The following is a 13,156-nucleotide window of genomic DNA, read 5'->3' on the forward strand; positions in this document are numbered from 1 at the left end:
GAACCCGAGTATGCGTGGCTCTTGGCATGTACGCGTGGTGGACTACAAATACCGCTGAATTAACATAATAATAATAATAACAATAATTATTATTAATTACTGAACAGTGAACACTACACGGATACCGCACAGGCGGTACGATCCGCAGTTTGATTGCGCAGTGGCCAGTGCAGTTGGAGTTCACTTCGCGACCATCCTGACACTACGTATATAGCGCGCAGCCGCAGTTCGATTTCTTGGCCACGGCGAGCGGCGCAATTAGCAGTCTGAAATTATTCTGCGCCGTATAATTAGAGATACATTATCAACAAATGTGACAGCGCTGGTACAGTGTGAACCGAGCTGGATTTGCGGGCGTGGCGATCTGCGGACGAGTTCTTCAGCAGATACATGTACAGTTGCTGTCAACTGAACATGTAGCGTTATTATTTGGCTATATGCTGCGTTGTCTGTATTAATTATACAGCATCTGTTTATGGTTCCCGGTCCGATTTACTAGTGGAAAGCAGATAACCGCGCGTTGATTAAGATAACGTGTTATTAGTTTATAATAAGAATAGTATCATAAGGCCTTTGGGGATCGACGACGGCGTTCCGCGGAAGAGTTGGGGAATATCATCGGCAGTTCAGTTGATAGCGGCCGTACGATGGACGTTATACCGGCCGTGTGAGATAATCTTTGCCGCCGGGGAAGGAATCGGCTGACCTGCTGCATGAGCTGGGCGATGTGGCCTGCCTTTGCAATTGCACTGCGCCGGAAATGCCCCTGAACTGGCAATGGCCTTGTTAAGGCGGCGCCGCCCGCTGTCTAGCCGCATGGCCCTGTACCTCGTCGGCAGCCTGTTTTTTCTCGATAGGTACAGACTACAGATTCAGATGCGGTAAACGAATTAATTACCGTTGACGTGTGCTAAAATGCAGCTGTAGAAATGACGTCGTGTAAACTGTGACGAACTCGAATTAAATAAACAGCTGAGAAATATAAAATGAATATTATACATGGTGTAATGGTAGGTAGGTCGGTGGAGGGTCTGCAGTGCTACGAGTGCAAGTACGAGACGGACGCCGGCAAGTGCATGGACCCGGCGTCCGGCAGCCTCAAGACCTGCGCCGCCGCCAGCAACGTCTGCCAGATCGGCACCGGACTGCGCGCCGGCTCCCCGGACACGTCCAAGCTCAGTACGTAGACGTCTCCCGTTAATTTTGCTGTGCACTGCTAGCTAGTGACTTTTGCTCCCGTTGGCATTGTCATTGTCCTAGATATAACGAGTAATATGTCCTGGTTGTAACGTTGATGAATGTATATACTGGTATATACAGCGCTGGTGATGGGACGGAACTGCGGGCGGACGGACGCCCAGACGATCGGGAAGAACACGCGGCTGCTGGCCAAGAAGCCCGCCAACAGCCAGATGATCTGCGAGACGCTGCAGCGCCAGGACGGTCCGGGCACGCTGCAGGTGGACCGGCGCTGCGTGTGCAGCACGGACAAGTGCAACGACGAGATCTGGGACGAGGTCATGGTCCATCCGCTCATGCAGGTACAGCGTCCGCCCCTGTACCTGTACGGGTCAGCGAGCGCCTAATACTGTTTATGCCCTACACTGAGTACGTGACATGGGACGTATAATATTATACTACAATAGATGGAGCAGTTGATATAATTGATAATAATTATGACTGTTTCCAAGTTTGTTAATTGTACGTGCACTGTGGCCAGCAATCGATCACCACTTGCACGCGTACAGTATCTCCATAGGACTGTACAGCGCAAGCTTCACTGCATCCTGACTGTACAGTGTGCACCTGTCTTAACAGAGCGACTGGGAGGCCACCAACGCCGACCCGGTGATCCCCACGCTGGGCAGCAACTCCGTTTCCGAACTGGAGAAAGCCACCGACGCCGGTAAATGCACTTCCACTTAAGCTAGTGCTACCCTGTAAAGTGCCGCACGATACACCGGTAGCTGTATTTTGTACAGACGCGCCGTATACGCGTGTATAAATATCGTATCTTACAATATCATGTACATTTATACATACGTAATTATGTTAGCTTCCCGATACCAGATAAATTTATGCAAATCTTCGACGCCGCACACGGCCCACAGATATTGTTACGCAGAAATGGATACATATTTATTGATTTCTCATAAGACATAGTCCTGCAGTTAGTCGGCGTGGTTACAGTCTTACGGAGCTCGAGTACAGACGTACAGTAACATCGTAATATGACTATTACAGGACCGGACATGGCGGTGATCATCGCGGCTGCTCTCGGCGGGGTGAGCCAACAATAAGCCGCGTTTTTAATATTTTGTTTGTAGTACGGTGCGCTGTGCTGCTGGTTCCGTTTTTTTGCACGGCAGTACATGTATCGTAATACAGCTCAACTGCTAACTGTTAACTGCTCTTCGACAAGTGCAGCCTATATAGAATAGTATCATTAATAGTGTTCTTATCAAACCGGTAATCTTCAGCTTAATTGTGCTGTAGGCACTGTGATTGTAGCATTCCTTATAGCCATAGGCCCATAATATTATGCCAAGCTGAAGAGTATACATAATGTACACAGTGCAGATATGTTAAGCGTAGAATACAGACCTTGCTGGTGATTCAACTTGTACAGATACGATTTGTACTAATGTTGCCCTTATCATTGAGCAGCTACTGGTCATTGGACTGGTCCTGCTGGCGGTGTGGTGGTTCGTGCTGCGCAAGCGAGGCGGCGCGGAGGAAGACGAGGAGGAGGACGAGGAGAACACGAGCGGCGCCTCGGGATCGGCGTCGGCGTCGGCGTCGGCGTCGGGGCGGACCTGGGACGAGCAGGAGGACCAGGCCACCGGCCTCAAGACCTACAAGACCGACCTCAAGGCGCCCGCCATACCCTGATCGCCATCGTACTCTCCGAATTCACTAAACCCTGGAGAAGTCCCAGGCAGCTGGATATATGCAGGATGCAGCGACCTCTCGCCACTGCCGGAGTATACTCGTATATGAAGTGGCGTGAAGTCTGTTGCTGACCGGTGATCACCGGGCAATCACTGCACTGCACGCGTGGGACAACGCACTCCAGATACACCGGTACCCTTGCGTCCCGCGCCGGTCCCGGCAATGGTTGACTGTCATCTAGGTGATGTACTTCCGGCGGCTACGGCATGAGCATCACGCGACCGCAGTTGCTGGCTCGTTGATGCACTCTGTATTACTAATTGTCAGTGAAAACGCTGCTGTTGCAAATTGCCGCGTCCTGTCACCTGTGGCTGTCGCCCGTTAGAAGCCGGCTGTCTGTATACTGTATATATGAATATGAGTTTGTGCAACCGTGGTTTCCTGCTTTGCGGCTTGCGCTATTTTCTGTTATTTTTCTTATCTTATTATTTATCTTCTGAAGTTTCTTTTTTGCCTTATTTTGTGCGAAAAATATTGTGCTTTATGTTTTGCTTTATTTTGTGCGAAAAATATTTTGCTTTATTTTGTGTTTTTATTTTGCCGTTTTGCGAGCTGTGTAATCGACTAATCGTTGTTTTCGTCCAGTAAACGAGTGGAATAGTTGTAGTAAACTGGCATGTTTGCTGATCATGAAAAAACAGCAGTTCGGTTGTCGCCTGGTGGCGAGGCAGAATTCTCCGTGAAAATTACGTAAATACAGGCCATAATACAGCATCTTGTGCGTAAACGCTGTAACAGATACATAATCTACACGTCTTTACAAACTTTGCTATAATACTATATACACGTTGCACAGATCAACTGGTCAGTGACTATATCCGCGTTTGCCACTAACACCGGTCAACGTGATCAGATCCAGAAGCAAATCTCAACAAGAGAGAGTAGAGAGCCAGAGACCAGTAACAATGTCTGCGCCGGAGCCCAGTCTGCTCCCTTTCTCAGCACTATCACTGCGCTGCCAGTGCCGACACAGACAGCAGCAATCACAGGGACATCACCGAGTAATCAAGATCAGCTTGGAGTCATGGCTTTTCCCAAAGGGTCATCTCGTCGCGTCCCGCCCGCTGATGGAACGTGTCGGCGCTAGTGGCTGCAGAGCAGCAGACGCCAGCGGTGGGAGACGCGGCGCCGCAGCGGCGGCTCGCTGTTGGCCCGTCCCGCCTCCGGCTGGTCCACACTGGCCGCGTCGCCCTTGGCCGCCTGTCGGCGCACCGCTAGCGAGAAGCGGCTGCGGCGTTTGCGCCGCAACTTGCTCAGCATCTCCTGCCGCCGCCGCTCCAGACTCTGCGACGATTATCAACTGATTTATTCTGTCTATACTCGCATGGTTGATGTCTCAGCTCACCTGTTCGTAGAGATCGTACTCGGAGATGTACCAGACCGGCGGCCAGCGCTGCTGCGCCAACATGGCCTGGTGGTGCGGCGACAGACTGCGCAGCTGCGCCAGATGGTGCCGGTAGATGAACACGTAGTGCGTGGCGATGAAATTCAGGCACCAGGTGTGCAGATAGTGCCCGTGGAAGGCCTCGGCCGGCTCCAGCAGCTCCAGACTGCGCTGCGCCATTAAACACTCGGTGAACGCCGGCGTCTGCAGTTCCGCCTCGGCGCCGGCGCCGCCGCTGTGCGGGCTGCTGCCCAGCATGAGGTAGGTGCCGATGATGTGCTCCTGGATGAGCTCCATCAGCCGCGGCAGACACAGCCGGTCCGCGGCGGCCAGCACATCCATGGCCTCGTACATGTCCCGCGGACGCGGACACTTGTCGACGTATAAAAAGTGCAGGCAGTGCGCCAACGTGTCCCGCTCCAGATCCGGCATCGGGACCTGCCGCTTCCAGCGCTCCTGGAAGGTGCCGCACAGCATGGCCGCCATGAAGGAGGAGCGCTGCGTGACCAGCGCCCGCGAGGCCGGGAGGACGCTGCCGTCGTCCAGGACGAACTCCACGTCGGCCAGCACCCCCGGCCCGTACTGGCTGCCGCTCTGTCCCTTGCCGGCCGCCCCGGGGTCGCTGCTGGGCTCCGTGACGAAGGCCACCAGCTTGGCGTCGCGCTCGGCGAGGAATTCCAAGCCTAGGGCCGCGTTGCCCTCTCGTCCTCGCCGCTGAGGCGGTTGGCGATCATCTTGGTGAGGTTCTTCAGTCCCCAGTCCTGGCTGAGCATCTGCAGCGGCTGCACCGTCTCCGGCGTCATGTCCAGCACGCCCAGGTACAAAAGTGCAGCAGCTGCTCCAGACACCGCCCGATGAACTCGCCGCGCAGCACCACGCGCAGGACGCTGCGTCCGCTGGGCTCCTCGGCGGCGCAGAGCACCTCGTGGAAGCAGGTGTGTCCGCTGTGCGCCACGGCCGCCGCGGAGAGGCCGCCCTCGGAGACGGCGCTGGTCAGCAGTTTGTACAGCTCCGCGGACGCTGTATCGGGGAATACTTAATTAGTATTGCTGCTTTGGTCAAACGATGAACGGTCTTACCGGCCGCCAGCAGCACCCGGTGCGCCCACACCGAGACGCCGTCGCCGCACAGCATCTCCACGTCGGCGAAGACCGCGTCCTCCGTGGCGCTGGCCGTCGGCGCCGTGGCGCACGGAGCCACCAGCAGCCGCGCCAGATCGTCCACCAGCGTCGACTTGGTGGTGGCCTGCTCCGGCGAGGGCGGCGCCGGGATCAGGTAGGGCGACTGGAACTCAGCGTTGCGCACCTAACAAGACCAATACGTCACTTAATTAGCCGGTAAATGAATTAACGCGCGGTTAAGCATCGGTTTACGCATCGGTTTAAGTGGACTGACGTGTTTGAGGTGGGAGGCCCAGAAGCGCGTCTGCCGGCGGTGCACGAGCGCCGCTCTGACGCAGTTGGTGAAGACGGAGCGCACGCCGAATCCCGAGAGGACGCTGGTCTCGTAGTAGGCCACGGCGCCGATCTGGGCCGTCACGGCGCGGCCCTTCTCCGGCAGCAGGATGTCGGCTTCCTTCACGCGCCTATTTACGTATTTATTAGCGGATCAGCGGCCACGTTAACACTGAAGATGCCCACGCCTAGCGTTAATTACACCCACTTGCGCTCGTCGCGAACCACCTTGGCGTAGGCCGGATCTTTATATAAATGGCGCAGATCGTTGCGGCATCCGATTAGTACAATGGGTATTTTGGGGCAGAAGCGCCGGATTTCCGGCCACCATTTGTCCACGCAGTGCCGCAGCGAGGCCGGGTTGGCCACCGAGAAGCACAGCGCCACCACGTCGCTGCGCCCTGCAATCAACGTCATGCTTGCGCTAATGTGTCTCCACATAACTGCTGCATTGACAGTACACCATTGCGTACTGTGATTGCAGCAGCCATGTAAAATACACACACACGGTGACATGCCTAACTAACCCACGCTCCCAAATATCGGCTAACGCCTTTAACGCTAACTTTGCCAATTTCAAATTTAAACGTACTATTGAATTGTCATCGGCGGCAGTACATGCTTACAAAATTTCAGTGATTCTGTTCGAAAGGTTATAAGTACGGTTATATTTTCGAAAATCATCTAAAATGATCTCCCAACATCGACCACATTAGGAAATGTGTATGAATAAGCTCCTCCAACAACAGACACTAGTAAGGCATTAAAATGGCCATTTCAAATACTTTATCGTCTATGTAAATACTGAGAATAAAAATCATTGAAATATCCGCATATTAATTACTCTTCATACGACCAGTGAACTGTATGTACTGTATATCAGTACAACGGTTAATTACAGCCAGGTAGCTAAATAATTCTGATTATGATTTGTGACTGTTATAATGGCAGTGGATAATAAAAGGGTTCGGCTCGTAATTATCGCGCCTGGTTGGCGGTAATCCGAAATAATCAAAAAGAGGCAGAACAGCGTAAAGAGGCAGCCAGATGAATTAATCTGAGAAAGGGGCGAGGCGTAATTAAAATTCTTAAGCAAACAGGCGCTCTTGACGTCGTCAGAAACACTTTCCTGCCGTCATTTTCATTACTGACTATGTATGTACCGTACACTGTACAGTAGCAGAGAATTCTGCCCAAGCGAGGCGGTATTCAATTGAACTCACCGAATGCGAACTTGCGATCCTGGAAAAGCAAACACAGAACTGTCACGTCTACCGCACTTGAGGAAGCGCTCAAGTGGACGCATTCCGTTAGTCAAAGCGGCGACTGACCTTGTCGTGGCAGCCGAAGGTGTCCCACAGGCGCAGAGTGACGTTGACGTCATCCACGACTTCCCACGAGTTCTCCAGCACCTAGGCGCCGCAGCGGGAAGAGAGAAAAACAATTACAGCTAATGAACGGTGCAACGTGACAGCCTGCGTAATATCTGCATATGGACGTAGGTAAAGTAATTAATCACGATGCAAGCGCCAAAGTACAACCAGCTGCATCACCGAACAACAAAAGAAATATACGCTTCGGCGTCTGGCATCTCCGCCGCAGCGGGCCAGAAGCCCCACAATGCGCAGGACAACACAATGCAGCCTCGGGGGAATTCACTCAGCCGGAATTAATCCCGACTAACCTTTGCATTCTCAATTTTGCTAATTGAAAACTTTCCCTTCCGCTTGCTCAGAATACGCGCCCATGATGACAATGCAGAGAGGGGGGAAATTTAATTTCAACAAATTCAAATTCTTAGTATCGGGAAATTCTCATTCTCACCGTCTGCTTGTGATATTAATGAATATGCCGAAAAGATCCGAAGACTTACGCAAGCATTCTAACCCCGCCCGTATTAGCTAAACGAAGCAATTCGTCATTCAAATACATTTCAGCATCTGTAAAAATACTAAATTTTGTTCTTTTTTCAATTATCGATTTTTCGCCTGTAACATTAATTCGACGGCTTATAAGATTATTTTCTGAAGTTTGCAATTAAATTAAATATGAAGCATGTAAGTACAGACAGTCGACTATGAAAGCCGGTTACAGCGTCTTCTTGATAAAATTCTAGCTATTAACCCCGAAATTCTCGATGCCAATTGTGCAAGTGCTTCTATATTTATTTCTCGTAAAATATGTTAATCTGTCTTAAAGTGTTTACATTAGCACAAAGTGTTTTCACTAGGCGCAGATTTAAAATCCCTTCGGGCATGCCAGCTGTACGGGTACCGTAATAAGAATAATAATTTAATTCGAAGGATTCACTGCGGTAAGCGACGCCCTGAATAATGAAGTAGTGAAATGCGTCAACAGACCTCCTGGTGCTGGTGGTACTGGTCGATGGCCCAGACGGTGGGGACGTGGGGCGAGCAGAGCTCCTTGAGACTGAACTTGGCGTTGCGGGCGCGCGCGCAGATGAGCCGCGTCTTGCCGACGCCCGAGTCGCCCACCACGACGCACTTGATGCGCTCCTGCTTGGAGCGCTCGTGGTCCAGGTGCGTCATCATCTCCCGCCACAGCAAACACCCGGATGTCACCGCTATCCCACAGGCGCCTCCAAGAGCCAACGGAAGACTCCGCTTTCGATTCCACAAGGTCCTCACACCGACCCAGGATCGCTTTTCTACTCAGATAAACAAGGACGATTTCCGCCGCCGTTCCTATCCTAAAAACATACGTTCTGTACACGCCTGTATCTTACAAATGCGATTTTTTAAAAACAAATGCGGTTAATCAAAAGCCCAACTGACAGGAAAATACATACAGGATAAGACGGGGAAGCGGCTGGAGAGGGTCTGCCGAAAGGCGGTGCACTGATTTCCCACACAATTACACAAATAACAGGGATAGACGGGAAAGCTGTCACTAACGCCAGGCGGCTGCAGTAAATCAAGGGGACAGTCAGACAGGAACTACCTGGCAAGGTATTGTATGATTGCAGCGCGGTAAGGGTGCCGGCTGCTGCACTAACTCATCGTCAACAATGCCCATCGCAGCACGCAGGCTATAATGCCATACTGCTTACCTATCTGATTCTGTACAACCAGCGAAACGCCAGAAATCCAATCGATAATCAAGTGAGTCCTCCGGCTGGCACCGTTCACCCAACTACACAGGCGGCCAACAACGCCAAGTGCATCCCCACAAGTACAATCGCTATTCACCAGTCACGCCAAGTCGCGAGAGGCAGTCGCACAGCTTCAGTAGATACTTCGATGTGTGTTCCAATTTCTGCAAAGGCATACAATATTGAAACGACAGTAAGTCAACAATTTAATCCGCTGATTCGTTAAATGTAGCACATACAGATACAAATTCCTTTTTCAACGATTAACTTAACATGTACCGGGCCTAACATCAACAACAAATATCTATATCCCTGTGTAATTCTATCAAATAAAATAATAGCGCTGCGTTTTGTGCACAGTATAAATGGGTGTACAAAGCCAAAATGGGTACTATGTACTATGTAGTATGTACATACTGTACCTGGTAACTACTGTATCTATACTACGATATATAGATACAGATATTCGGCAGTAGCCACGTACATAGGTCATGCAACAATATCCACGACGCAAGAAAACGAAATACTTCAGACTATAGGAGGTCGAGTACGCTAATTAAAATGATTGAAATTGAACCACTGAAGAAGCAATCAAAATCGCTGCGAGTACGTTATTGACGCGGTGACGCTGTGCATACTGTACCTTACGATTAATTATTTGCAAAACAACCGCTGTCGGCTGGACCATCTCCAGTTTCCATTTACTTACACAGCAACTCGAGAATCCCGTCGTTACTCGTTGCGCGAGTGCAGACGTATAATGTGAAACAGTGCAAGTGCAATAATTATTACAAAACAAGATATGTAAACGCAAATTACCGTTAAACGGTTCTTTCAGAGATCAGAATGAAGTGGAAGACGCGCAATACTGATAACTGTTGAGCATCGCAAAGAACAATGACTATTATTCGACAAGCAGAGCCACTTGGCGACGCACAAAATTTAAGAACCGGAAGGCAGTAAATTTTCACGAATCTTGGCAAATGTGCTGACACAACTGCTGTGTCGGTCACACGGACTCGCAGCGACAACGCTGATCAAATTATTTCTTTTGTTAGCTAGCAGCCGTTCTTGGCCAACTGGCCTGCGGCGGGTTGTGACTGCATTCGGCTGCCACTGCCAGGGGAAATTATTAATATAATTATACTCTGTATATTTGTACGTGTACAAACTTATATGCGTTTCATTTTCGGAGACCTGGCAAAATCCACAACAATGACTGGCAAAATAACGGCATTAATTCATGATTAAAAATTAGCAAACCGCAGGAGTACAATTCTAATAGGTAGTTAGAAATATGCAGGTCCTTCTTAAGGGACACGAATCTTTCTTGTGCTTTCAGTACTTATTCCTATGGCAGCTCCAGGGCGACCAATGAATCAAAAAATTGAAATGAAAAACTTTCAAATTTCTTAAGTCCGCTAACAAGACTTTCCTGACTCCTATGCTGACATTAGTTGTATTTAGGACGATATATACACGTATTGTACACTCAGCCGCGCATTTGATTGTTGCTGTTGCTGCTGAATTAATAATCTCATGATCCCATGATGGGTATTATTTATTAGTGTCAAATATTTTTAGCCCAGCGATAAGCTCATAAGCCAAAACATGCGCGTCAGCTGTTTCTCTTACCGAGAACAAGTAAGGCTCGTGTTGGCCCAGTGCGTCCTGCAGTCGTCCCCATTCAGTTCCGGTGGGACTGTGGGAGCACAGCACTGCACTTCGCTCGATCCTCGCGCGACCTGCAATCAAATGATCGGGATATAGCCGTCATATATTGTAGATATTTCCCGCACTCTACCGATTTCCAATGCATACCTGTACTGCTGTACAACCAAACACTGCAATTAATCATTCTGGCTTATTAACTGATTAGCTTTATTAACGCTGCTCACTGAAATAACAATTAAATGTGATGCATTATGTGCTGAAACGATGTACCGCGTAATTTTATGTTTAACCAATGTTCACTTGAATAACCCAATAAAATCTAAATACCCAATATTGCTGTGTATGTACAGATACTTGTACCTATAATCTTCGTGTAGTCCACTGTATTTATTATAGATATAATACGAATAAAAGCTATATCTATATATTTTTATTTTCATGCTTCGGTATTGCATGCTACAGTACGAGTACTGTATTGTAAAAAAGTCTGAAGGTATTTACAGAGTACAGTGCGTATTCGGCAGTGCATTACACAACAATCCATAATATCTATAACGTTATTTACAAAATTATACGAGCTTATCAGAGGCACGAAATCAAAACATGCACTATGCAGATGCTCACAAAGAATGTACTGTTGTGCTGACGAAAGGATTGTGATTTTTAAGCACACAGAAGTACAAATACAGTTTTAAACAAAGAATCCATAACAAAAGTTTCTATATTTGCTATTACCAGTACCGTAGTACGTAAATTAGAAGTAGAAGAAAAGAAGAAATGAAATGCAGAAGTAAAACGTATAATTAATGAAGAAATTAATGTAGAAATACTAGGGTATAACAGTTATGATCATATACTTACAAATTTCTAAGAGGCCAACGACTCGTAATGATTATATAATTGCGTGGGTCGTAATAAACTGGTAGCGTAGGAATAATAAATCTTTATAACCGCAGCAAGTAAGTATGTACTGAAGTTTGAGTGCTGTAATTTTGACGCGCACTCTATCCGTGCACTGTACAGAAATCGTAAGTAACACGTGTAAGTGCCGTTTAATACTTCCTCATGCAGTTGTTTATCCACCTTTGTACATGCTGCTTAATCGTTCCGTATTAATGACAATCAGCTGTTCCAGTTTCGAAATGACAGCCCAGTTAATTAAAAGCAAATTATTATGATGAACATTACCGGAAAACAATAAGAAAATAATCACGTACAAGTACAGTTAACAGTTCTTGTACGGACGCAACGAACTTACGATGAATAATGTTATGATTGTGTTATCTAATTTGGCCATGCACCAACCAGCGCATCGTTAATCGTTACCAAGTGTTTCTAATAATGGCGAAGAAGGAATAATTTTTTAATTTTTCTGGTTATGTTACTAAGCACTACACTAGGGCGCTGCTCTGGCAATGAAAACACTAGTGAAAAGCAAAGAAACAGCACGAGTCCACGACCGTGTATCTTTACATGTTGATCAACTTGACACTTATCGTTAAGTTGATACATTGTAAATGATCGCATTATACTGACATATCTCTATAGATATACAATAGTACAATATCTATATTTATATCTACTTACAGTTAGCTATACTGTGTACTGTAAGATATTAATAACTGTACTGGCTCGGTTAAAAAAGTCACACTGATAACTAATCGTAAATCACTCCTCTTAAATAACCTGATTCCTTTAATACTATACTTATTTTTATTTTACGAGTAGTACAATGTATCTGTACTTGTTAATTCTTATGCTATTCGCAAATACATGGATATACGATATTATGTTGTAATAACTATCACCTCAGATAAGTCAGATTCCACAAGCAGCTGATTAATTAGTCAATGAAGAATTGAAAAGAAATGGCGCGTACCTGTTTGACTGGGGCTTCTAACCTGGGACGTTGTCGGTCCGTCGAAGCAGAAGCACAGTGCAACGATGAACGATCTCGAGCCAGCATTATCCCATCATCCTGCCTTGCCAGCAGGGATCTTCGGATTGCCTTCGCCGTGCCAGACTTTCAACTGCAAAACGACAAAATGAAGAGGGCAGTTTTTATTAGGTGGTCCGAGAGCCGCGATCACCGTGTATGCAGCAAGCAGGACAGAGATCCAATGGACGTATCCAATCAAATAATCAAGGTACGGTAGCTACCTCACAAACTAACCACTGCCAGGTGCCAACGACCATTGATAAGAGCAAGATCCACAGAGTCCACTTGCAATTCACACTTGAGATCACAGATACCTCCAAACAGTCGCAACTAACTCCTCCATGGAAATACTCCAGTATCCGCTGAGGTCCAGGTGTTGACGCTGCTCGGTACAAGGAGTTACGAGCGGAGGAATGATAAATCATAAAACAATAAACATCACAAATTCATAATTTGCAGTTGTCAGCAGTCTCAGTGACGACAACAAGTTGCAGTACAACCGCACATGCTATCGTGCTCGCATAAAATGCAGATGATACAAATGACTGTTTAAGTATCATCCATGTAATACGCATCGGGAGAAATATAAACCGAAAAGACGAAAAAAGTATTAAAAATTATTGCAAGTTCTTTCAAGTTTG

At 47.8% G+C, this 13,156-nt stretch overlaps 2 protein-coding genes across 3 annotated transcripts; one reads left to right on the forward strand and one right to left on the reverse strand.

The window, feature by feature from the left end:
* Window positions 1-22: 22 nt before the first annotated feature.
* Window positions 23-3,561, forward strand: LOC129599014 (uncharacterized). Of its 2 annotated transcripts, none has more exons than XM_055497134.1 (6): window positions 23-857; window positions 1,015-1,179; window positions 1,321-1,541; window positions 1,819-1,906; window positions 2,245-2,285; window positions 2,668-3,561. In XM_055497134.1, the coding sequence occupies exons 2-6, from the start codon at window positions 1,077-1,079 to the stop codon at window positions 2,890-2,892; spliced, it is 678 nt and encodes a 225-aa protein (XP_055353109.1). In that variant the 5' UTR covers window positions 23-857; window positions 1,015-1,076; the 3' UTR covers window positions 2,893-3,561. The 2 variants fall into 2 exon arrangements, with proteins under 2 accessions (XP_055353109.1, XP_055353108.1); XM_055497133.1 differs by having other exon boundaries at window positions 1,019-1,179.
* Window positions 3,562-3,596: 35 nt separating this feature from the next.
* On the reverse strand, window positions 3,597-11,578 carry LOC129599013 (rho-related BTB domain-containing protein 2-like). Its single transcript, XM_055497132.1, is given in 14 exon segments — window positions 3,597-4,236; window positions 4,298-5,040; window positions 5,043-5,159; window positions 5,162-5,356; window positions 5,416-5,641; window positions 5,732-5,921; window positions 5,999-6,191; window positions 7,014-7,032; window positions 7,122-7,202; window positions 8,151-8,500; window positions 8,600-8,714; window positions 8,861-9,066; window positions 10,538-10,647; window positions 11,438-11,578. Coding segments are annotated over 10 exon segments (2,157 nt in total). The 5' UTR covers window positions 8,343-8,500; window positions 8,600-8,714; window positions 8,861-9,066; window positions 10,538-10,647; window positions 11,438-11,578; the 3' UTR covers window positions 3,597-4,035.
* Window positions 11,579-13,156: the final 1,578 nt, after the last annotated feature.

The sequence above is a fragment of the Paramacrobiotus metropolitanus genome, unplaced genomic scaffold (genome assembly GCF_019649055.1).
Source record: "Paramacrobiotus metropolitanus isolate TYO unplaced genomic scaffold, Prichtersi_v1.0 Parri_scaffold0000134, whole genome shotgun sequence".
In the NCBI taxonomy this organism is placed as follows: Eukaryota; Metazoa; Tardigrada; class Eutardigrada; order Parachela; family Macrobiotidae; genus Paramacrobiotus; species Paramacrobiotus metropolitanus.

What these genes read in the sequence shown, in the direction of transcription:
- LOC129599014 (XM_055497133.1), top strand. Translation starts at nt 778, where the DNA reads ATGGCCTTGTTAAGGCGGCGCCGCCCGCTGTCTAGCCGCATGGCCCTG. An exon ending in CCCGGACACGTCCAAGCTCA is followed by an intron (nt 1,180 to 1,320) that starts GTACGTAGACGT and finishes TGGTATATACAG; the next exon opens with CGCTGGTGATGGGACGGAAC. An exon ending in TCGCGGCTGCTCTCGGCGGG is followed by an intron (nt 2,286 to 2,667) that starts GTGAGCCAACAA and finishes ATCATTGAGCAG; the next exon opens with CTACTGGTCATTGGACTGGT.